The following is a 27,408-nucleotide window of genomic DNA, read 5'->3' on the forward strand; positions in this document are numbered from 1 at the left end:
TAAAAAAAAATGACTTAACTGGTTCATTCACAAGTCGAATAAATATAAATTTATTATTTAAGAATATTATATCAACAAATATAAGAATTTGAGAACAAATTAAACGGTTCATTTTTTGGATCAAAATTAGGTTAATAAGTCAATCTGAATTTAAACTAGTCAAAATTTTAGGCATGAATTGTATGCGCTTATTAAACGAGTTAATCAAACCTGAACTTTTTTAATAGGGTTCAAAATGAATTGGGGGTCATTTTTGACTTTTTTTTTTTTTTTTTTTTTTTTTTTTTTTTTTTTTTTTTTTTTTTCATTTTTTGACACACTCTGAATCATGCTTGCAGCCAAACAGGCTTAGACTTATTATTTTTATTTTAATTATTATAAATTATTTGAAAAAAAAAGTTCATTAAAATTGATTTGATTTATGGAAAAAATAATTTGAAAATGTCTCCAAAATTTCAATGTAAATTCAAAATTCAAAAGTTAACAAAATTTGATATTTAAAATTGAAATTTAAACATCTAAATAACTTAAAGCAATATATACATTTACCCTTCGCAATAATTTGCTGAGATGGATAAATTTAGAAATTATTTCAGCTCACAAAGAGCGAATATTTGGTCGAGAATATTTCTATGATTCATTCTCAAATTGTCTCTTGTCAGTAAGGATGTGATACATGTCTTATAACCGATATTTTCACCGACAAATGATACCACTGGTAAACGGTTATGATCGAGACCCTCTAATCAGGTGATTTTGCTGCCAAATGGCATAAATTATGGTCAAGGCTAGAGCCTGTATGTTCCTCGACAATTTCAAATACTTGAGTAATGAATCAATAAGATATGATTGATAGGGCACAAAGCCTTATGTTAGCTAAGGTGGATTCAAATTTGTCCACTTAGACAAATATTCACCCTAGGTCTACGAGGTACCTTTGGATGAAGCAACTTATAGCTGTTGACAAGGATCATTTTGTTAGGTTAGGTCGATTATCTCATCTGACTAAGTAGATTAGGGACCATGATGGCCTGGGATGACAGAACTATGAGATTTTGATCGGGTCTATCATTACTTCCCCACCATCCGCTTTAAGTATAAGATAATAAATTTTTAATTTTAAATATTAAAATATAAATATCAAAACTTTGCTACTGTATTTTAATCGAAAGTTCTCTCTTGTTATCGGGATGGGTAATTAATTATAGGGGCTTGCGCCTATAGGAAACATGAACTCAGAGCTTAAAGTCTTCGCTAAATGAGGGCGAAATCTTTAGGTAATGTCTTATCTAAAACTTAATATGCTTTGTGAAATTTACTCGTTAAAACTCTCCTCATGACCCGAAAAAGAGAAAGGGGTCACCGAGAGGGAGGGGCATAAATTTTTGTAGCCTGCATTAGGACAATAATATAAACTATTTCAGAACTAAAGACAACTAACTTTATGCTTGTACTAAAGTTTCTTGAAATCTTGATAATACTTGTAAAGTTTTTTTTGTTTTTTTTGTTAATTTTAAAGCTCATGCTGCTAACTTCACTCTTATTGCAGAGATCTCCTGTAGTTGGAATATTAACAAGGCATGATTTCATGCCTGAGCATATTCTTGGGTTGCATCCATTACTTAAGAAGAGCAGGTGGAAGGAGTTAAGATTTGTAGGTACACCTTTAATTAAAATTTTAAATTGACTGATTCTCTTCCTTCCTATTCAACTTAGGGAATCTCCGACCAAACTTTAAATACATGAATGACGTCGCTCACGAGCTCCAGCCGAACGATAAAAATTTTCAGTATTTGATTGCGAGGGAACAGGGCAACGTCAATATTGATGTCGCACTGTCAACCTGTGTAATTTTTCTGTCTCTACTTAATTTGACGAAAAAAATATGTCAAAGAAGAGAAAGACAGTTACCTTATCAGGAGATGAATCACCATTTTTTTATTTTTTACTGTATTTTGGAGTAAAAAAAAAAAAGAAATTTGCGGTTCGAAAGGCCATTACTTTGACTGTAACAAGGCCGGATACCCACAGCCCTTCCGTCAGAACCATTCGTCCCTTCTTTCCCTGTCAGATCCGCGACGCCTGATCAAAAACATCCGCCCGTCACTGCAGCTCTTCCCTCCTCTCCGATCAAACCAAAACAACTTCCCCACCGCTTCCAAATTTTCTCTACCGTCTGCTCGTGATTCCCGTGATGTGCTTCGATAGGTCAACGCGAGTCCTCGTTGCATGCTCGGCTGATGAATTATTCAACTTCTGCAAGTCTCATCCTTTTGCCGAGGAGAAGATGTGAGAGATATTGGAGAGGGAGATGTGTCAGATGACTTTGTGTGAGCCGAAGAACAACAATGCCCAGCACTTACGTGTTGTCTCTGTCGTCCCACTACGCGCTGGATTCCTTCCTGCTATTCACACTCTTCATCTTCTCTATTGCGTTGATGATTCCCACCGAAGTTCAAATTAGAGGATTCCATGCACCTGCCTGTTTTCCAACTACAAAGATCTCCCATCTTCGAAAGACTGTAATGTGGATCATTAATTGGGTCACCGTGTTTACTGTAAATGGAAAGGAGGGTGCTTCCCCCTACTGCGGGAAGCGGTTGATCTCTATTCTGTCTCCAATCTCCACCCAAAATTAGGTGGATGTCGCTCGCTAGTCGCTACCAATTGGCCTTAGGTGGCCTCAGGTGATTGCCGGATGGTTGAAAAAATACAACAGTCTCATATGGTGGTGGGATGGCTCAGACTCCTGTAATTTCTCCTAAATGAAAATGCACAAGACTTGAACAAATTAACAGGAGGCTTGATTTGGACAACAATGAATTTGCACATTGAATGACGATGAATTGAACTGAAATAATTTGAACTTAAACATGAACAAAATAACATGGGACTTGAGCTGAACATGAGCTACAGGGAACTTGAATCAAACTACAAGAGATTGAACTCCAATTTAATAAATGCATGATCGAAAATGAAAGAGTCAAAATCAAGTAATAACTTTAATTGTTCAAATACACTCGAATGAATGCCAATAATCAAGCTAATGCCTTGCAGATTTCAACATAACCTGTTTATAATTGATCGCAACGAATGTAACCTATCCAGAAGAAAAGATCAATTAGAACGTGCAACAATATGAGTACAATCAAAACACAAAACTTCAATGAGATATCAAGGAGTCGTCACATTGATTGGAATGCAAATGTTAATAGATGGATTAATCATACGAGCCACGAGTCATCTTCAAAGGACAACAAAAGGCTTGCAGCATGCCACATGACCCACCTATAAGCCACTGTAGAGGACTCATTCATGAATTGATTGATTTGAGAAAATTGCAATGTATAAGTGAGCATCAGTGAACTGATGAAGAACCCAAAATCATCAATGGAAGAGAATCCTGATGAATGTGTTGAATCATAAGAAAACTCCCGATGAATGTGTTGACAATACGAGCAATGGACTTGTGATGCTATAGTCTCCCTACAATTGTCTTCAGCTAACTCGCAAGTACATGTAGTAGTTCTCAAGAATGTTGAAAAACATACAAGTAAAAATAGTAGCTTGCTAACCAACATGCACAAGAAAATTGACGATGAGCATATTCCGTTCGGCTGCATATATTGACATGAATATGAGCATATTAAGATTACAGGAAAATGCGACATATCTACAGTATATGCGAATCATGTGCAAGCTATTGCAACAAGAACATTACAAAATCCCCGTAGTCAACATTAAGATGCAAAAAGGCACACCAAAATACACACAAGTTAATGCAATAATTTGTCATATGAAGTGCAACAACTTGTCAATCAACAAATATGGAAGACTAGGTAATGAACATTATTCATCCAACAACCGGTGTTAGCTTACAAAGGAACACATTGAACCAGCTTGCGAATGCATGCGACAATTCGTCAATTAACATGAATGAAGAGAACAGTGTCTAATGCAACAACACTGGATATCTTATATCAACAAACAATGAATTGACAATGAATGTGTATTCAAAAACTCCGAAGCAAATGTCGTCTTCATACAATCAATTTCACTTTATTGTAAGTGAATATATTGTCCTCTTACCAGTAAAGATGTATAACGTGCAACGAGAGTAGATGCCCACGAGCTGCTATAAGAGACCTGTTGTGCACTCAACTTATCACCTACAGGAAAATACAAAAAGACTATGATACACAAAAGCTTCCATGAGCTGTTGTGGAAGACCCATCAAATATTTTAAAATTTCCCCACACATGCATTGCAATATGTATACATATAAACACAAAGAAATGCATGTGCAATCATACACCCGTATAAATACACACTTGACGTCTAGGGACGCTGCGATGGTCAAACAATAAACCTAAGTTGAAACCCGATCCTCATATGTGGGCAAATATGAATTGATGTGGCTCGAGTTATCAAACAAATGTACTATTGTGGTTTCGATCGAGACATTTGTTTTATATATTCATATTAGGCCTCAAGATCGATCATTAAGAAAATTCATTAAATCAATGCATAAATCTTGCAATGAACTCAATCCTCTTTTGACAGGTAGGCAGAGTCGACAATGTTCAATCAATAAAATGAAAATTACTCATATATCCCGATGATGGTTGTGTTGAATGTAGAACTCAACCGGATGGGTTATTTCCAGATGTTCAAAATGCCACCTAAATGCCTATAAAAATCCAAAATTCAAAACTACCAAAATTTAAATATTTAAAATTGAAATCAATCATCAAACGCCTAAACCAAAATCCATGCACTCTCCACAATAGTTTGTCAAGGTGGAAAATTTTGAAATATCTCTTTATCTCATAAAGAGCTAATTTCTGATTGAGAATATCACTTGGATTCATTCTCAATTAGTCTCCTACCAGTAAGGACGTGGCACATATCTTTTAACATGTTATTTTTTCCGCCAAATGGCATCACAGATAAACGGTTATGACCAAGGCCCTCTGAACCTGGTGGTTTGCCATCAAATAACACCACTAAATTGGGGTTTTGACCAGAGCCCGTATGCTCCTCAATGACACTAGATTCTTGAAATATGAATTATTAGGATATAATCGATAAGGCACAAAGCCCTCTGTTAGCTTAGATGGATTTGAATTTGTCCCCTTAGACAAATATTCACCCAAAATCTACAAGGTACCATTGGACGAAGCAAGCCATAACTACTGACATAGATCCTTTTGTCAGGTTGGATCAACTACCACCTATAACTAAGTAGACGAGGGACCATAATAGTCCGAGATGACATAACTATGGGATCTTAATCGGGTTCATCATCCATTCCCCCACCACCCATTTTAAGTGCAAGATGATGAAATTTCAAATTTTAAATAACAAAATTTCAAATATCAACCCATGATGCTACTATATGCTAGATAATATGTATCTCTACATATATAATTGACGGCTAGCCTTAATTGAAAGTTCATCTGTTCCTATTGGGAGGGGTAATAAGCTATAAGGGCTTGCGCCTATAGGAAATCAGAACTAAGATCATAAAGTCCTCACAAAATATGGGTGAAATCTCTTGATAGTGTCTTATTTCAAACCCAATATACTTTCTGAAAATTTACCTCATAACCTAATACGCTAAAACTCCACCTCAAAAAGGGTAGGTCGGGGCCCAAATTTGTGAAGCCCACAGTTACTTTTTATTTTTACTGTGTAACATTTTTGTATAATATCTCTAACACTATAAATAAAAGTTGATGAACTACATTTTGAATTTTTATTTATAGATCCTAAAGTTTTTGATTGTATAATAACATTTTTTTATGGGGATTTACATACTTATCACTTTATAGCATATTATTTATATATCTAACACCTAAAACTTTAATATTTCATGTCTATCACTCATATAGAACTTTAATATCAAATATATCACTTATATATTTTATTCCTACCACCCATACTACTACAAACTTTAATATTTCATTCCTTGCATTTATATTTGATCTATCGATGATAAGTATACAATATTAGATATATAAATAGCATAATATAAAATAATTATGTTTATAAATCCCCCATTTTTAACATACTTCACACTCATCATTCTCTCATTCTTCGAACTTATCTAAATCTCTCTAAATTCTCTAACTCTTACCTAAAAAATTAGGTGCTAATAAGATCGGATGTCATCCACTAACAAAATTGAAATCAACATCCAAAAAAATTATCTTTAAAAGTTCAATTTAAACAAGTGATGAATATATTTATCAAAAATTAAAACACCTATCTTCTCATTTATATAAAAAACTAGATGAAATAAAACTTGAAGGGTACGTTGCCTTATCAATTAAATTCCCTATAATGAAAAATGATTATATAAAAAAGATATGATCTAATATTCTCCTAATTAAATATAATTTTCTCAACATTAAAAAAAATCTCATTTACTATCACCAGCATTAATCAGGGAGATTTTTTCCAGATAGAGAACCATAGATTGGATTCATAATAAAAAAAATGGCGAAATTATTATACACATCAACATTTAAATGCCCATTCATCTGCTTGCATAATCAAGAAAAATCTTTTGGTGCCAAGATAAAAGCTTATATAAGAATAGTAAACTAGTTGATAAAAAAAAGTTCAAGTCAATTACGGCTAAGGCTTTGTTTGGTACGGCTTTCTTACTGTTTCTTAAAATAACTTTTTAGTATAAAAATTTTAATTTTTGTACTAAAAAGTTGCTTAAGAAGCAGTAAAAGAGCCGTCCCAAACGAAATCTAAATCTGCTATTCTACAGTTGGAAATGGGTAATACAAACATCTTGTTTTCCTTTACACAGTCAGGAATAATTCCTTTCTTTCTTTTTTTTCTTTTTTTCTTTTTTTGGATCAAGTTTCTTTACTCAGTTCTAAGACTCTTCCCAAAGTCTTTTCTGATCTCCCATAGCTGTTCTCCAACTTCTTTCATCAATGGCCGCTTAGCACGAGTAGGAGCAGCACAATGAAACGCCAAACTAAGCATTTTTGTCACCACTTCAAGGTTTACATCCTCCTGTAACTTTGGATCCAGTACCTCTCTAACATTTCCTGCATCGAACTTACTGAAAGCCTGTAAAATGCCCCAAAAATATGAACAAGTTTTACAAAATGATAAGTATTATAACAAATTGAAGTTTTACATAAAATGAGTCGTTCATTACCCATCGGACGGTGATCCTTTCATCGACGATTCTCTTCATTTCAACCGGACGGCGAGCCGAAAGAATTTCGATTAGTAGTATACCGAATGAAAATACATCACTCTTGGGTGTGAGTTGGTAAGTTCGAAGATATTCGGGGTCGAGGTAACCAGCTGTTCCTTTTACTTTGGTTGATATGTGAGTCTGACCTGCTTCTGATGGTCCAGTTCTTGCGAACCCAAAGTCAGACACCTTGGCTCTAAAATTTTCAGTTAGAAGAATATTTGATGCTTTTACATCTCTGTGGATTATTGTCTTTTCTGTTAAGAATTAGGGGAAAAAAACATATCTGTTAAATGTGAATCACCCAGTAGAGAAGCAGGTTGCAGAAATAGATTTTTGACCAAGACAATGAGAAGCTACTTAGCAGAATAATGGGCTATCCTGAAATTTGCAATATACACTTCAGGTTATCGAATATAAGAAGTTCACTACTTTATATCTTCCGTCTTATCCCAACTATTTAAGCAGCTTGTAAATCCTTCCTCTCAATTTATTCATCATGGAGTTAAAGCATGAGAGAATTTAAAATTTTGTTTTTTTATATGTTATATTAGGATGCAAAATCAAATATGATAAATGATGGTTAGTCAAATTATAGTCTCATTATGTCATAGAACATCTAAACAAAGTATGAAAACTATAGCTTTCATAATTAAAATGGCATGGTTTGCATGTAATATTTGTTATGCAATAATGATCAAGGTCTAGGATTTTCAAAGGAGATCTAATGCTTTAAAATGATGGTAAATGTAAGAAAATATTCAATGCTAATAGAATTCCTTATAAATATGCAAAACATTTGCAAAATAAGCAGTAAGCATGTAAGGATCTGCAAGGAATCAAACTAATTAACAAAGGTAGATAATTGTTACTTTTAAATGATTCAAAGAAAATAAAAGAACTCAAATCTACGTATCATTAATAAGCCTCCTTGTAGAAATTATTCACAAGAATTCAAAATCAAATATAAAAACCTCAGCATGTTAACAGTTGATAATTGCATCTACGTATGTAGACAGCAGAAGAAACCCTCGACCATTTCGACCAATCACTACAACAACAACACCAAGCCTTTGTCCCATTACGTGGGGTCGACTACATGAATCATTTTTCGCCATTGTATCTTGTTAAAAGTCAAATTCTCATTTAAATCTAATAAAAAAAAATCATTTCTAATATTTTATAACCAAGTCTTTTTAGGCCTACCTCTAGATTTCTTAACATAAGTCAAATCTAATACCTCAACTTTTCTAATTGGGTCATCGGAAGGCCTCCGTTTAATGTGACCAAACCATCCAAGGCGACTCTCTCTAATCTTATCTTCCACTAAAGCTACTCCAACCTTATCACGTATATGCTCATTTCGTATCCTATCTCTAAGGATAAAGACATTCATCCACCTAAGCGTTCTCTGCAAAACTTAACTTATTATTATGCTTAACTTAGTATTATCCTTTCGACCAATCACTAAATAAATCAAAATGGATAAGAATGAGATAACCAACCCGCATACTTAAATAAGAATATTGCATCTTGGCGGAGTGTTGTAAGAAGAAATGTCTTCACATCCAAAGAGAGATCTTTTCAATAGCCAAAAGTATTTATAGAAGAATATGATATACCCATAACTAACAATGAAATTAACATGCACCGGAGTAAAGAAGACTCAGTATACTTTCAATCAACTGCATAAAACGGTTCATTGTAATCTTCACACGTTTAGCTTACGTCATGGTGTGTGTCCTAAATTAAACAAATCACTGGCTAGGACTTTTATTTGCCATGGAATGTTGAACTAATAGCATCTGTACCTGCATATACATGGAGATATGTCAAGGCATGGGCAACGTCTATTGCTATTTCAAGTCGCTGATTAAAATCCAGAATGTGTCCATGCAGACCTGTGGAAAGTAGATAGAAACATAATTACTCCAACAAGTATAAGATTAGAAATGATTAAACCATATTAAACAGCTTACCATCAAGGTGTTCTCTGAGAGTACCATTTGGAACATACTCCGTAACAATAATACGTTCGTTTCCTTTCTCGGTGTAACCAAGTAATCTCACTAAACTCCTGTGTTCAATTTTTGCAAGAAGTTCTACTTCACTACTGAACTCATCTCGAAGAGTCCCAAAATGTTCCTGTCAAGAAGATAACATCAAGAAAGTTCCAGGATGACAATTTTTATGAAGAGCTCATTTTTTACCTAACAGTAGTAAATATATATACTGAAACCAAATGCCAACCTCATCATCATCACCACATTAGCCTTATCATGATTATTAGGAGTTGGTTTTAGGAATCCTTATTCTCAAATCTTTCCTACTAAGTGCTATTTGAAGTATTAAGGGATTGTTGGTTTGAAGTAAGATAAGTGTAAAGTATTTCAAATATAGGATTTTAAAAATATTGTTATTTGGTTTGAAGATTTTTTTTTTGAAGTATTTAAAGTTCACCTTCTAGTTTAATTTTGATGTATTTAAAAATCGTTAGATTTGACTGAGTTTCGAATACACAATAAATTGTATTCTATTGTCGCCACGGTCACCACTTGCCGTTGCTAACTGCCACTACCTCCCATGCCGCTCCCGTCCCCTACCACCGACTAGGCAGCGGCCGCCACTATCATTGAGCTTTAAATTGCATTGATTTTACACTCATCAAAATAACTTCAAAAGATTTCAAATACATCACATTCTATTTTCAGGAAACCAAATGATATCTACTCATTTTCCCTAGAAATCCTTCCACTTTAATCCATACACTAAGCTTATTAGTGTATTCCAACCCTTTGATTATCTAGTAATAAATATAGAAGGAAGCATGGAAACTTGAAATACCAAAGCTAAAACAAAAATCCTATGATATTTCACTTGGTCCTAAATATCATTGGACACGCTGCAAGCCAGCACAAGACATGCATTATACTAGAAATGGTAAAAATCAGAAGGCGTACAAAAGAAACTAATATTAAAAAGTTTTAACAGAACTAGAAAAAGCTTTCAAATTAAACTTTCTAGCTACGATGAAGGGGAATATCCTTGATAATGAGGAAATATTATGATGCGGACATCCAACCGTCTATGCTAATCCGAGGAGGAGCTGAAGATCGACGGCCGAGATCACTTTGTTTTATTTTAGTTTATTAAGTGTATTTTGATTTAATTTTGCAATTTCCCTTTTTACCCTTTGCCGCCGGATTTTCACCTCCACACGAAATCCCCCCATACCCGAACCCATGCCGCCAGCTCCACCCCATTAGCCGCCGACCGAACCTTCCTCTCCACCTCCTTTTGGATTTCCTAATTTGGTTGGGTTAATTTAGGGATTAATTTGAATTTGAAATTATTCAAATTCAAATTTCAAATTCTTTCCTAATTTAGTTCATCTATTTTTGAAAAGTGCGTAATTGAAATCAATTTGAAATTTAAATTCAAAATCTGATTTATTGTCTCACTTTCATAACTCCTAAATTCAAATCTTGAAGCCTTAAATGCTTTCATTAAATCCCTCCCATGTCCCTTAATGCCACGGCTCCCACCTGATTGTTTTTGGAATTATTTCCTAAAACCCACCCTATCTAATTGAAACAATTCCATATCTTCCTTCACACCTAGGCTCTAATTTTATTTCATAATACTAGATATGAGAATTAGGAAATAACAGCCCGTGGCTCCTTGCTGGAATCAATTTTTCTAAAGCATTCACTCCCTCTCAATCCCGTGAGCTCCTTTCCCACCCGTCTCCCTCCTCTTTATTTCCTTCCATGTATGATTTCCATTCAAATTCCTAAATCAATTCCCATTAGAATTCAGATTAGTCCTCCTGACGTTATCTATTCATTCCTAATTAAACCCATTGATTAGGTATGCCTTCATTTTCCCTCCACGGATAATTCCCCACTCCTTCCTATGTTATTACAGGAATTGATTCAGAGCCTTAAAGATCTCCCCAAGTCATTAATTCCTAAGCCTAGGTATCCGAATTTTCCAAGCAGCTTTTGGAAACAAAATTAGCTGAAGTTATTTCCAGATTTCATTAATAGGGGTTGGAGCGTGCTTCCTCTTCAAGAGCAGGCTGACATTTGAATTTCTCTGGTCTCCACCGCCTATTCCTCCCACATGGAACTTTCTACCTTCTAATACTGCAGCCCAGGTTTTCCCACCCCTGCTCTCACGTCTCCAGCAATAAGAAGCCTATTAGTTGCTGTTTTTCTACCACAGCAAATTGCTGTCCAGCAATTCCTGTTTTTCTCAAGAGAAAATCTGAGATTCTTCTCAGGTTCTGGGCAAAGAAATCAGAATTTCCTTCAGATTTTGGAGAGGAGATCCTCTCCCTAACAATCTCCTACCCGTTCTACATCATATTATAATAATAAGTAATGCATATTTTTTTATGAATAATTAGGTTCATTTGATATTTTAGATATAATAATGCAATTCAAAGTACATGTGAAGATGATTATAGATTTTTATGTTGGTTAGAACATAATCATGTGATTGGTTTTGTTTCCTATAGCTACAGCGCAAAATATAATTTCACCTATCCATTTATTAGTTAATTGCAGCAATGCATAAGCTAGAAAGTTTCTAAGTTTACAACATAGTTAGCCTCTGCATCGGTGCTCTAGGTGATTTGAAGGTTGAAAATCTCCTACCCACTACTTATGTTGTGTCATCTAGTGTCTTTGACAAATCTATCTCACATAACAATGGTTGCTTCATTAGCCTCTATCAAGCTCATCCAAATGCTAATGGTGCTCTCTATCCCTACCTCTATTGCTAGAGCCTACTACTTAATCAATGGTTTACCATCCACTATTATGACTAATGTCTTTTAACTTCTTTATCTATATACATATGATTTTACTCTAACTCCTCGAATTTTCAATTGTGTTTGTTTTGTCCACTGTCTTTATCCTAGATATGATAAATTCTCCCTTCAAGTCATAAATTTATCCTTTTCAGATATTCTAATGCCCAAAAAGATGACCGGAGCTATAATCCATCTATAAATCAACTTTAGCTCATTGTTGATGTTAACTTTCATTAGGTCTCCCTCAATTACCATTCTAATATCACAGATCTCATCAATTTTCTTGTTGAATACTATTATGAATCTAAAAATTCTTTTCTTCTCTATAATTTCCTTGTATTGATTTTGGTCTACAAGATAATCCAAATTATGCTCTTCGATCATATCAAGGTGCAAACAATGATGAGTGAGGAAGTTACAGTATTGAATGACCGATAGATCTCCCGATGATGATCATATAATATAAATTCAAACTCAAAAAATTATGAAGTACTATGACTGTTGGAGTTGCATCTCAAGTTTCATTTGCAGTGCTAAAAAATAAGAAATTCTCTCCTATTTTATTGGTTATAGAGTTCATCTACAAGACATGACCCTATCATTTTCTTAATTCATAGCTTCGAACTTTAGGTCTTCCTTTCTTATAATGGCAACAACACCAATCAGATATCTTGTAAGGGCAACAATACCAATCAGATAATTATCATTTCCTTTTACGTAGATGAAATTCATGATGGATTGAGACCATTAAAGGTAATTGATCCCATTCAATTTGTGTCCTGTAATGGGAAGAAGGTTGTTGTTTGACATAGTACCATTGAACATGGTAGGAACTTTGGGTTTGTAAGTTAGATCAAAAGCAAAGTATGTTTATCTTTTGTCCATGTTGTACTTGGTCATTATAATAGCTTAATTCTACAACCGAGCGAAGGATGCGATCAAATAAGCAACTTGGATAGATCTTCAAAGAGGCAACCTATAGAGGTTTGAGAGGTGGCAATTGCAAATTGTTAAGGTGAGTAATTACACTTGATCGAAGTGCGAGTTCATCATATATGGTTACATCTGGATTCAACATTCGGGAGAGATTTCTGAGTATCGACAAACCATGTGTGATATACATGATAAGGGAAGAAATCAGACTAGGTGGGGATAAGCAAACAACTACAACATAGACAAGAGACAAAGGTGGCATTCTTTGAAGTCGATAGGAAGATTTTATTGAAGGGATCTGCGCCTGATGCTTTGATACCATGCATAACTTTGAGAGAGAAAAAAAGCTTCTGCAAATTTCTTTAATGATAGAAACCATACGACATAAATAAGAGATAGGAAAACAATCTCACTCCTTGAATTGACGAGCTTATTACCAAATTGCCTCCATATACTAAAACATGAATGAAACAATAAAAAAAATCTAGTAACATACTATCTAAACCTAATTAGGAAAACAAACTAAAAAGTAATGAAATTCTACAAGAGAAAAACTAATAACATGGCATTTGGAAATAGATTTAATGGTACCAAAACCAATATCTACCAAAACCTATATGCATATTTTTAACCAAATCAAAATTGGTTCAATTTCAGTCGCTTTTTATGCAGTTGCTATCGTGAGTGTGGAAACAACTATTGCTACACTTCATGTAGGCGTCATTTAAGCTGCATGAAATCATCATTTAAATATGCACGTGCTCCAAGAAGAGCACTAAAGAAACCCTCAATCCCAATCATAATCATCGATACTTTTGATTTCATGTTTAATTCCTCTTTCTCCAAATTTCTATCCTCCATTATGCATGTCATATCCAATATCACTAGCAACATCCACCTTGAGCCATGTGTTTAATTGGGCAAGTTAGGAAGGTTAATTAGTCTAATGTGCAAGTATTTCTCAACAACAAGATGTTAAGTGATGCAGGACTAAATGCGTAAATGGATGAAATAAGAATTTGCACGAGTTCTTGATTTAATCAATTTAAAATTATAACTATTAGCAAATCAAAACGATCAAATAAAACATAAGAGCGGTCACGTCCGTTTAGGCTAAGTTACATGCTAAGCACTTAGAGAATCAAAACAATTTAGAAATTCAATAACATGCATAGAAGTAGCGTTCAACAGAATCTCTAATCTAACAATTAGATTAGAAACATAGAAAGTACACTCACCCTACATTTACTAAGCTTTGGCAATGAAAAAATAAATAAATAAATAAATAAAATCCTACGTTTACTAGGCTTTGGCAATGGCGAAACTCGACTCCTTGGGATTCATCATCACCTACAAGATTAGAGGATTAGAAAGATAATTGAAGAGGGGAAGAAGTTCACCTTAGTCAAACCGGTAACAAGTAGTCGATATGTTGAAGAAGCAACCCAATTCCTTCCAAAATCTGAGAAGATTTTCAGATTTTCTGGCCAAAATCTTAGAGAAAAATCTCAGAGTTCACAATGAGAAATTAGAAAGAAAATAGGCATTCAAAGGTAGCTGAGAAATCCAAGAGAAAGAAGGGAGTTGGTAGAGAGAAGAAGGGGACGAGTGAGAGAGGGAGACGGGTATAGGGGCGGTAATGAAGGAAAAAGAGAAGTGAATGAATTTCTTTATTTTCAGAAGTGGATTTACCACTTAGGCAATAATTTCATTCAATCCAGGTGAGGGGAAAGTCGGCAAAGAGGGATTAAGTGACTTTCAAATTATTTCCTAAGTATTATGTTGAAGTTTAGGAAATAATTTGAGAAGGGATTAATGGGAGATGGCATGGGGGCCGGCGGCAGGCATGTGTGGGGGTTTGATTGATGAAAGCAATGGAAGATTTCTAATTTAGGTTTCAAAATTAGGAAATATTTAATTAAGATCCTCTTGAATTTAAAATTCAAAATTAGGTCTAAAAGATAGAGGTAGACCTAAAAAGACTTTGTTAGAAAATATTAGAAATGACCTTTCTTTATTAGATTTAGATGAGAATTGGACCCTTAACATGACACAATGAAGAAAAAGGATTCATGTAGCCTATCCCACATAGTAGGATAAAGGCTTGCTGTTGTTGTTGTTGACCTTCATAGCCCACAAAAAAGGATCACAAGATTTTCCTAGCCCCCAAAAAAGATAAGTCAAATTTTTTCATCAAATGAGAAATATCAAAGACATCTAGTAAAAATCTCATGTGGAGGAAATTTTCCACATATTTATAAAATATTGCTTATGCACTAAGAATACATAGCAGCAGCAGCATTGAATCTATACTTGGTTTGCAAAAGCAGCCCAACCGAACTCAAGATCGAGCGAAATTAAACAAATTAAGCACTTAATACATGCGTGTAGTCATTTGTCACAGGCATTTAACTGCAAAATTAAATCTAGCACATCACAGCTTCATTGAGAATAATATAATGCACATGCTCAATTAATGACAAGAACAGCCAGTTTAGGGCCGGGTTGATTTTTATTATATTAATTTATGTGGCAATAGAGTTAGTGCACATGATCACCTGCAAACAATGAAACCGCCATGGCAACCTGCAGCTTTGCTCAAGGTACCCAAACATATATCAATATCATTTTAGTCATTTGTCACAGGCATTTAACTGCAAAATTAAATCTAGCACATCACAGCTTCATTGAGAATAATATAATGCACATGCTCAATTAATGACAAGAACAGCCAGTTTAGGGCCGGGTTGATTTTTATTATATTAATTTATTGTGGCAATAGAGTTAGTGCACATGATCACCTGCAAACAATGAAACCGCCATGGCAACCTGCAGCTTTGCTCAAGGTACCCAAACATATATCAATATCATTTTCACACTTGTAGATTTCTGGAACGCCGCCACCATTCTTCCCACATACAAGAGTTGCATGAGCCTGAAAAACTTAGAAATCTTACAATATTAAATTAACACATAGCAAAGTTGGAAATTAAATTAAAAAAAAAAAATTGGGATTTACATCATCAATCACCAGTAAAAATCCGTATTTTCTGCGTAGATGGATGAGTTCCATTACTGGAGCGAAATCACCATCCATACTGAAAAGGCTGCATGATCATTAAAAAATTTTCTTTATTTAAACGTTAGAACTAATTAGTTAAAACCAAGATATTGTCAGCCCGAGTTCAAAAAGTACATGACATTTAATGACCCGGGATATTAATGTAAAATCACACAAGGTTAAACATATCCAAGCAACATCCTTATCAGACAATTTTTACCTATCTGTTATGACAACTTTCTTGTTTATTTTGCAGCAAGATCTGTAAAATAACATATATTGAAAACCATGAGACTGAGTCAAAAGAAGCGTGCAGCAGAAATCAATTCAAAAAATACTGAAAACATACAGCAGGGTATTGAGATGATCCATGTCGCAGTGCTTATAAATAAAAACTTCTACTTGACGAAGCTGTTTAGCGAGGCGAATACCATCAATTATTGATGCATGGTTCAAGGCATCAGAAAAGATGGCAATTCTTTCTTCTTTAGATGGTTTTCTACCAGCAACCAAAAGAGAGCTAACACTTCCTAAAGCTGATATCAACGCCATGTTTGCAGCAAATCCAGTAGGGCAAAGAAAGCAATCCTGCAAGCTCACAAAATCAGATGACACGGAAATAACAGATCTAATGCTTCTTATTGATAACTAGGTTAAGCCTTTGTTTATGTAACGGAATGTCAGCAAATAAATTGAGGGGACAAAAAAGCAGCAGCCAATCTGCCTATGCAAACATATATAATCAGATGCAAACATGAGTTGGCCATCCCTCCTGCATTACATTTACTGGATATTACAAAGAAATCCCATTGCTATAATGACAAAATGACAAGATGACTTCCTCTTTACAAGCCAGCAAAAACCAGAAGGGTACCACAGCTCAAAAATAAAAGCACAGCGAATCAAGGAGAATGTAGCCCATTAATCTGGTCCAGCTTTGATTATAATTATAAAAAGGCCTTAAAAGTTCAAAACAGGAAGGGAGAGAAGAAAGAATCAAGAAAAGTCATTAACGGAAGAGCCAGAAGTTAAATTGGAAAGGAAACTATCAAAACTAAAAAATGTACAGTTAATAGGGAGCTAGGCATGATGTGATGCAGGACTAAATGCGTAAATGGATAAAATAAGAATTTGCACGAGTTCTTGATTTAAGCAATATAAAATTATAACTATTAGCAAATCAAAACGATCAAATAAAGCATAAGAGCGGTCACGTCCGTTTAGGCTAAGTTACATGCTAAGCACTTGGAGAATTAAAACAATTTAGAAATTCAATAACATGCATGGAAGTAGCGTTCAACAGAATCCCTAATCTAACAATTAGATTAGAAACATAGAAAGTACACTCACCCTACGTTTACTAAGCTTTGGCAATGAAAAAAATAAATAAATAAATAAAATCCTACGTTTACTAGGCTTTGGCAATGGCGAAACTCGACTCATTGGGATTCATCATCACCTACAAGATTAGAGGATTAGAAAGATAATTGAAGAGGGGAAGAAGTTCACCTTAGTCAAAGTCCGGTAACAAGTAGTCGATATGTTGAAGAAGCAACCCAATTCCTTCCAAAATCTGAGAAGATTTTCAGATTTTCTGGCCAAAATCTTAGAGAAAAATCTCAGAGTTCACAATGAGAAATTAGAAAGAAAATAGGCATTCAAAGGTAGCTGAGAAATCCAAGAGAAAGAAGGGAGTTGGTAGAGAGAAGAAGGGGACGAGTGAGAGAGGGAGACGGGTATAGGGGCGGTAATGAAGGAAAAAGAGAAGTGAATGAATTTCTTTATTTTCAGAAGTGGATTTACCACTTAGGCAATAATTTCATTCAATCCAGGTGAGGGGAAAGTCGGCAAAGAGGGATTAAGTGACTTTCAAATTATTTCCTAAGTATTATGTTGAAGTTTAGGAAATAATTTGAGAAGGGATTAATGGGAGATGGCATGGGGGCCGGCGGCAGGCATGTGTGGGGGTTTGATTGATGAAAGCAATGGAAGATTTCTAATTTAGGTTTCAAAATTAGGAAATATTTAATTAAGATCCTCTTGAATTTAAAATTCAAAATTAGGTCTAAATCAAATACTTTCCTTAAATAGAGGGGCTAATTTAGGAAATAATTTGAGTTCAAATTTGAAGGAATTTGAATTTCAAATTGATCCCAGTAAGCCCAACCCAATTAGGAAAGAAAATAAAAGAGGCAAGGGGATTAGTGGCCGACGGCTATGGCCTTGGCCGGCGGCAAGGGGGATTGGGGATGCTTGGCCGTGGAGTTTGGAAAGGGAGGAGATGATGGCTTGGTGATGGAGAAAGGTTTGGGTGTAATGATGTCCGGTGGTGGTGATGGGAGGAGTAAAGACAAAAGAAAAAGAAAGACCACGAACCCGGCCGTCTCCAAAGTTGGTGGGTGATCCGTTCTCCCTCTCCTAGGGATTTCTCCAAAGTTCTCTCCAAGAACTCTCTAACACTCTCAACACACAAGAACAAGAAAATTTTCTCATAATAATCATTCATTCCATGAAACAATAAGCAAAGGGCTATATATAGCCAAGTACAATGGACTCAAGAAATAAAAGACTCAATTGCCCTTTGGGCTTACATATGATAATTCCCATAAGAGGGGTACAAAGGGAAATAATAAAAGACACCTATAAAATAAGAAAATACATGAAATATAAAATACACCAATGACTCCGTAAAATAAAGACTCGATCGTGGCCGTAGATCGGTGGCCACGCCTTAATTCATGCTCTGATGTCCCCATCATTAAGTTGCTAGGATCTTAAGAGGCATCTAGAATATTTCAGTAGAAGATGACACTAATAACATAGTATATCAAGACCATAACAACTCTTTTATTTTCTTGTCTTGAAAAGATTTTCACTTGCTAGTATTGTGCTGAATTGGACTATGTTGGTTCAATATATATAAAAGGTTACCTTGCTAGTACTGTGCAAGTGAGAAAGCATAAAGCAGCGCTGGGAGTGTTGAGAGCAGAAACTAACCCTGGACATGTTGAACAGGAAGCACCATCAAGAGTATCTTCCTAATTGAGGTATGCCTTTTACAAAAGATTCTCCAGGGAAAGAAACTTAACACTGACTATTTTCAAATCTCCATTTAACCATGTTAAATATGGAAGCACAGCAGGTGTGCACCACGGGCTCCTTGTGGAAAATAGACATAATATTTGGGATACAGGATGGCATAAACTTTAGTCATGTAATAGAATACACAATATGGGATTTGGGAAACAGGATAGCATAACATAGAAAGTTCCCATAACCCGGGTTTCACATACATGAGTAGAAACACATATTCATATGTTTATATATTTAAACATATGAACTATAGCTAGTACATGCAAAAACATAATCATCCATTCATATATATGATCATAAAGACATGCAAAATATTATATTTAAAAAAGTATGAAGATATATTAGAAAAATAAATTGAAAAAAATAAATAGCAAATATCCTGACGGAATAACAAGCATATAATCTACCTAAATTTAGAGGGTATTGCATGTTGAAAAATTTTAAGTAGGCTAGAATATTAAGCATATATGAACGCAACCAATATACAAAATTCAAAGAGGAGAAATCCCAACCACAAAAAGGAAAGATTTTGTGGAGGATATCTGCCAAGCGACAATTCAAACATTTAAGAATAAAATGTCAGTCATCAAGTTTAGCCACAATATGACATCTAAAATTGATCAAAATTGGGCATGGAACCCGGTCCCAAATCAAACCAAACGACAAGGATAAGGAATTCAATCTTCTGAATATAAAAAAACTTATTCTAGCTTGAAAGAGAATATGCTGTCAAGTAATTTAGCTCCAGTAATTAAATGCAACAAATTAAACTCCCAAGTATTTGACATAAAAAGGTTTGAAACTTAATCAAAAGATGAAATGAAATTATAGTCTACGCTTGTTTGGCAACGCTCTACGGTTGTTGTACAATTTCACTTGTACTAAAAAAAAACCATTGCTACTCTCATAGAGATGGATGAGTTGCTTTTCAGTTTGCTGCTCAATATCATTAAGTTATGCAAAAGGTGCATATGCATAATAGTGCTCTTGTTGTATGTTTACCAAACAAATCAAAATTGTGATATGTTAGGCAATGCAAAGCTACTGAAAAAAAACTATAAATGAGGCCTTGTCAACTAAAATTGGTTTGTTGTTGATTTTTGGCTTCCAAAATTGCTAATTTTAGTTTGGAATGGGGTTAAAAAAGAATACATGCATATAATTTCAATGTAAGAACTTAATTTCAAACTACATTCTTTCTTCCATGCTTTAGTTTTATAACAGAAGGTCTATCAATCATTTTTTGAATAAGGTACTTAAAGTGCACATCATCTATAGTTTATGTTGCAGCAGACTGCAAACTAGTGGTTTGGATAAAAATAAGGATTAAGACAATAATTAAAAAGGTAAAAGGTGATTACCTTCTTTGCTCGTTTTACTGCTACAATCTGACCATCACCAAGAATACCCTTGTATACAGTTCCAAATCCACCTTCACCTAGCTTTAGTGAAGGCGAAAAGTTTTGAGTGGCTTTGATGATCTGATTCACAGTAAGTTGCAATGATCCAATTCTATTTTGTTGCGGAGATAATGAAAAACGAGATGGACTTTGAGGTACTTTATGTGGAGTTGTCAAATTTTTGTCAGGAGATGCGGATACATCTAAAGGAGTAACTGAATCCGCTGCAATAAGCAAACTCATTTGATAAGAATGAGGCTCGCTGAAAAATCTCACCGAATACAAACGTAGTATCAAAAATCAACCATATTATTAATATCATGAACAATTCAAATGGTCTTTTGGAAAAATAAAGCAATTTAAAGTTCACTTTCCAATGTGTATTAAGCATCTCCAATTGAATAATACTTGCTTTGTAATCAGAAAAATAAGTACAATTATGTTCTTCCATTCAAAAAACAAAATGATCAATCAAAATCTTAGATTTATACAAGGCATGTCTTTAAGGGAATATTGAGCTACAGTAAACCACAGCATACTTGGATTTGCAGCAACCTTGATACTGTACTTCACAGGTGAAAATCTACAAGTATAATACATCACAAAATACTCTAAAAGTTCAAAATTTTGAGTCTCCTTATTTAACTTACATGAATTTGTTTCATTGGCTAGAGCTTTCTGTTCAATTGGTTCTTTCCTCCTTGCACGAAAGCAGGGACAGATTACAGCACAACATAGAAGAAACATTCCTGGAAAAGCCAGAAACTTGCTTTTTGGTGGAATTTTTAATCTAAGATCTTTGACTTCGTACTTTGACAATTCCTTCCTGCTTAGCCGATCCAATTTAGAGGAATCTTTCTGAGGCTGCAACAAAAGTTTTCTACCTGCTGTATGAAAAACTTCCCCTGCAATTAACACAGATGTGGCAACGGAAAAAGACATCAAACACCAATCTCATTTGATGAAGAAGAAAAGCCTTTCAAAGGAAATTCCATTCCAGGGCTGTAGCATGTATCTAGCATTCTAGAAAACAAAAAGTAACATATTTGATAATTTAAACAAACATTTCTGAAAATAGAAAAGACTATATATGCTGATAACCTGTTCAAACCAAGCAGACTCATCATGAAAATCCAATATTAGCAAGACCACGATTACATAAGACTCTTATCAACTATCAAGTATCAACAACGGTTTATACAAGGCAATATGCTATCTCACTTATTCATACTTTGATGCAATACAAGCTTTCTTTGTCAATGAAAATTCAATAAATTACTGCTTCATCTAACAACTAAAGCACAATCTTCAACTCCATCATCCTAACACGACATCTGATGGAAACATAAAAAACTGCTAGTCTTGAAATCATCTACTCCATTAATTTGTACGCTAATTTAAACGAATCAAAATATTAACAGCACAAACAACAACAAAAACTCATGTGAAACAGGAAAGAAAATTACCAGAAACAGCATCATGGTCCAAGCCAGCAATATACTTGAAATTCCGAGCGCAGTACTTTCTAGCTATCTCCCCCCACTCCTCCACCCGAGAATCAAACTCCAAACATTTACTTGCTAAAAAAAACGCCAACGCCTCGCACATCAAAACCCGATCATCAATCGGTTGACCGTTTACAAAAACCCTATAGCCATCTTGCAATCTTAGATATCCAACGCGATCGGAACTGCAGATTCTCGAAACACCTCTCACCGATTCACCAACCGCAGCCTCCGCGAACGGCGAAGCCACAAGTATGAGGAAAGCAAGGATCGAAGCCATCACTGCAGGATTCGAGCACAGCCAAAGCTACCCAAGAAAGACATCTCGAGCTCGAATTGGACTGCAAGAGAAATCCCAAATCCGTGAAGAGAATCGTAAAGGAATTGATACAGGGCAAGTGAATTGTGGAGGACCGGATGGAAGAGCACGAAAGTGGACCAAGATGGAGCTGGGATGGTAGCGGCTAACCGGGAAACTGGCGGCTTACCTGTACGGACAGATGGTAGCTGGTGACGGTAACATTAGTTCTTGGTCACCTCGTAGACCGGCGGTCGAGAGAAAATCGGGGTGAAGAACACGGTTCGGCCCGCGGGATTATAGGCTTTCGGGCACTAAAATTTGATTTTTTTTGGGACTAAAATTTTTTTTAGTAGAAATTTGATTTAGAAAATAATAAGAAAATTATTCTAAATGAAATTAAAGATGGCATGATAATTTTTGCACTGCTTTGCTTTCAAAATTATAATTATAATTTTTATTTAATTATATTATTATTATTTTTAATAATTTTTTATGCTACAAAATTATTATTTTTAGCAATTTTTTAAAAAATATTTTTTTTTTTCATAATAATTTTAAAATCATCTCTACAATTGAAGTTGTCCTAAATAGAATCTAAAATAATAAAAGAAGGCCCATAAGAAAAATTGAGTCATCAATCATATGACATGCTTGTAGAGTCAAATTTATATGTTGTATTATATTAATAGTTTTATTTTCAAGCCAATTATTACATGACAATGTGTTTTGTATTTTTCCAATAGAAAGTGTGATTATTTTTTGGCATACAAGATAATAAAAGAAAAATTTACTTTAAAATATACACTTGAATAAATCTAAGGGGCTATTTGGTTTGCTGTATTTAGGGTGTAGCTAGAATAATCAAAATGCAGGGGTTTTAATAATTTGGATGTTTTATTGAATGAAATGCAGTGCATTCTATTCTAGTTCATTTTTTATGTATTTGGAATTCCTCCAATTTGGGCAATTTCCAAATACATCGCAAACGCAATAATATTGCCACCCTTTGTCGGCCACCTCCTCCCGCTAACAGCCACCGCTGCTGTCATGACTCGGCCCTGATGCTCGACTTAACAATACGGGAATTAAAAGTCGGACAGTATAATCAAATCATTACAATTCATAAGCAATACAATATACAATTTTTTTCATTCATTTGAAGAGCCACTAACAAAATTTTCTTAAATACTGAACATTTGTATAAATCATAAATTAACTATTTTCATTATTGTGTCGTCGTCTATAAACAAACTCTTTCTTTCCAACCATTTCTAATTCTAGAGATTTACCTGAATCAGTAATTTGATGGGTTGAGTTTACTAAGTAAACTTAGTGGGTGATTTCTATAATATATATATATATATATATAGTACAATATATATAACCTTTGATAAATATCTATTCATTTAACATTTGATATACTTTTTTGATTCTTTGATTCATTATGTTCCATTCATTCCTTTATCTATATCATATCATATTCATATATAACATTTATAATATTTTAACATGTATCCATTTTTTCATTTAATTAGTACGGGAGCACCGTCTAAATGTACCAAATGTACAATCATTTATATTTATTTTTCCTTTTCTATAATATTTTCCTTTTACTTGCATGAGTACGTTGCTTTCCCATCCAATACCATACGTGGATGAACTCCTATAAATTTTGCATGCATTTTTTTCTCTTATTTATTTATTTATTTTCATTTATTCATATATCATTCCTTCGTATGTATATATACCTCTTTCACATATACATATACTTTCATTCATGACATTTCATTCATTCATTTTCAGTTATAATAATATTTATATTCATTTATATATTTGAACTTACATTGCTTCACACATGATAGTTTCCAAAAAGAAGTAAAACCTTTGAAGTAAAATCATTATATAAAATATTCTGTCATGTTTGAAAGAAAAAAAAAATTAAAATTTTCACAACTATAATTATCCACTTTATTTTCCTCTTCCAATCTTCGTCTAGTATTGAAAATTATTCACCATAACATAATAATTTAATTAATATTATATATCTCAATAAACATTTGATTTCTTCTACAAAATTTACCTCACAATATCTTCTTTCCTGCCTCATAAATCTTCTTTCCTCCACCATCAAACCAAAGTCTATATCACTTGGATTCTTCCAATCTAAATTAAAATAAGTTCTCATTATTAATTCACTATAAGAAACGAGAAAAAGAAACTTAACTTAAAACTAATCACTACCTTTCTTTAAGAAGGAAGTCCAAAGTCCAATCTCCTTAGTCTTCCTTCTCCCCCAATTCTTTCTCCTCACTTTCAATCTCTTCATTTTTCCGTTTATGAAAATATCACTTGCTTTGAATGAAGTAAAACAAGGAAATTTATATAAAAATGGAAAAAATTCAACAAACATTCTTCCTCTTCTCTTCGATCGTTCCTCTCGATTATCATTGTCTCTTCCAAATCTCCACTTCTTTAGCGATAAGAATGGAAATGAGTTGATGATTCTTATTTCTGAATATGATTATTTGCTACAAATGGCGAAACTAAACTTCCCCAAGCCCTTTCGTGCAAGTTGAACCAGTTATAACAATCTCCCAAGAAATTTAAACTACAACAATATCATCATCAAGCATTTGTCCCACTACGTGAGGTCAGCTACATGATTCCTTTTTCTCCATCGTGCCCTATTAAAAATCAAATTCTCATTTAAATTTAATAAAGAAAGATCATTTCTAATATTTTCTAACCAAGTATTTTTAGGTCTACCTTTACCTTTCTTAACATGAGTCAAATATAATACCTCTACTTCCCTAATCAGGTTATCGGAAGGCCGTCATTTTATGTGACCAAACTATCTAAGGCAACTCTCTCTAATCTTATCTTCCACTATAGCTACTCCAACCTTTTCATGTATATGCTTATTTCATATACTATCTCTAAGGGTAAAGCCACTCATCCACTTGATCATCCTCATCTCTACAACACCTAACTTAGTATTATGCTTCTCTTTTAATGACCAACATTCGACACCATTAAGTATTGTAGGTCTCACCACCATCTTATATAATTTTCCTTAAATTTAAGGGGAACTTTTCCATCACACAACAAGCCCGATGCATTCCTCCACTTCAACCATCCAACTTAAATTCTGTTGATAATATCCCTATCTATTTCACCATTATTATGAACAATAGATCCAAGATATCTAAAACGTGTACAAAGACTTGATCGCTCAAAGTCACAATCCCTTCACTAGGTCTATTACTACTAAAATTACACTCCAAATATTCAGTTTTAGATCTACTTAAGCGAAAATCTTTAGACTCTTAGGTTGACCTCCATAATTCAAGTTTACATTCAACTCCCCCTCTGGTCTTATCCATTAGAAGAATATCATCAGTAAAAAGCATACACCAAGGTACATCCTCTTGCAAATGTTTAGTGAGAACATCCATGACTAAAGTAAAAAGATATGGGCTTAACATTGATCCTTGATGTAATCCAACTGAAATAGAAAAATACTTGGTCAAACCAACTTGTGTTTGAACACAAGTAATAACTCCTGCATATATATATATATATATAATTATTTGAATATAAGTGTTATTAACTCCTTTCTTTTCAAGAAATCTCCATATTAGAACTTTATCATACGCTTTCTCTAAATCAATAAAGATCATATATCCTCCTTATTCTCTCTATATTTCTCCATCAAACCTCTCAATAAATATATGACTTCTATAGTAGACCTACCTGGCATGAATCCAAATTGATTTTGAGAAACATTAGTATTACACCGCAACCTATGCTCCATTACCGACTCCCATAGTTTTAAAGTATGACACGTTAACTTAATTCCTCTATAATTTGTACAATCTTGTGCATCACCTTTATTCTTAAAAATAGAAATTAACACACTCATTCTTCATTCATCGATCATATTTTTAGTCTTCAAAATAGTATAAAAAAAGTTTAGTAAGCCAAGAAATTCATTCATCTCCTAACCATTTACACACCTCTATTAGAATATCATCAGGTCCAATAGCTTTTCACATTCTTCATTAAAAAGTTTACAAAAATATCTCATTTATCTTTGTTAAATATCATCTTCTAAGAAGAAATTTAAATAGCAAAAACATAAATATATTTATATTGTCAAAATTTACACATTGACCCAAAGTAAAAAATAACATATATAATAGTCCTGATATGCAACTAACAAGAGTACATCTATATAAATACATCATGATTACAAAAGAATAAAAGAAAGATTAATAGATGTTAAAAGAAACCCCAACATTCGGCCTAAAATAACCTCAATCTATTGAATCATTACTATTGTCTGAAAATATGTAAAAAAAATACATACTATTCATTAACTTCAAAAAATTATAACTATCAATTAACTAGGTGAAATTTTCATATAAACTAAGCAAAATATTTAGAATAACGATATACATCACATAACAAAGTTACTTGGTAAAATTTCACTAAAAATAGATATCACCTTTTTATCACTTTCAGGAGGTAGAAATGTATCAAGCTCAAAATTATTGAAAACATAAATAGATTAGAGGCCACTTACAATAATGAGAACAACTTTTATAACAGAAGTGACAGACAAAAAATCTCCAGAGAGCTTTCTCTCTCTTTTCTCTTTCTCCTCTTCTCTCTCCCTTATAGTTATCTTCTCTTTTCTTTCCTTCCACGGAAAGCCAAATGAATGAGGGGTTATGAGGAAGATGGTGAAGGGTATTTATATTAAATATATTAAAAACATGTTTCAGTGTCCATTATTGTGACACCTAGCTTTTTAGTGTCACTACATTGCATGTTTATGTTAGAGTTACTATAGAATAGAGCTTTCAATGCCATGAGAGCATTTCCTCGTGCCACAACACTGCATGTTTGATCTAAAAATTTTATATTACAAATAATCTCATTTTAAGAATTTTTGGGTTCTTATATTATCTCTCATAAATCTATTAAAGATACATCATTTTCTTATTTTTATATATAATAAATATGAACATTTTGATATAATCATAATGCATTTTCATTGACTAAA

General features: G+C 33.9%; 2 protein-coding genes across 2 annotated transcripts; both read right to left on the reverse strand.

Moving 5' to 3' along the window:
• Positions 1-6,525: 6,525 nt before the first annotated feature.
• LOC110110304 (calmodulin-binding receptor-like cytoplasmic kinase 3) lies at positions 6,526-22,472 on the reverse strand. The gene is made up of 7 exons (XM_020841711.2): positions 22,001-22,472; positions 21,185-21,439; positions 20,496-20,758; positions 9,208-9,373; positions 9,040-9,129; positions 7,187-7,485; positions 6,526-7,095 (listed from the first exon to the last, which is right to left on the reverse strand). The coding sequence occupies exons 1-7, from the start codon at positions 22,317-22,319 to the stop codon at positions 6,886-6,888; spliced, it is 1,602 nt and encodes a 533-aa protein (XP_020697370.1). The 5' UTR covers positions 22,320-22,472; the 3' UTR covers positions 6,526-6,885.
• LOC114579793 (8-amino-7-oxononanoate synthase-like) lies at positions 15,757-17,153 on the reverse strand. Its single transcript, XM_028695431.1, has 4 exons — positions 16,391-17,153; positions 16,262-16,303; positions 16,000-16,087; positions 15,757-15,915 (listed from the first exon to the last, which is right to left on the reverse strand). Exons 1-4 carry the CDS (start codon positions 16,591-16,593, stop codon positions 15,778-15,780), a joined length of 471 nt encoding a protein of 156 aa, XP_028551264.1. The 5' UTR covers positions 16,594-17,153; the 3' UTR covers positions 15,757-15,777.
• Positions 22,473-27,408: the final 4,936 nt, after the last annotated feature.

This window comes from Dendrobium catenatum, unplaced genomic scaffold (assembly GCF_001605985.2).
Source record: "Dendrobium catenatum unplaced genomic scaffold, ASM160598v2 fragScaff_scaffold_636, whole genome shotgun sequence".
In the NCBI taxonomy this organism is placed as follows: domain Eukaryota; kingdom Viridiplantae; phylum Streptophyta; class Magnoliopsida; order Asparagales; family Orchidaceae; genus Dendrobium; species Dendrobium catenatum.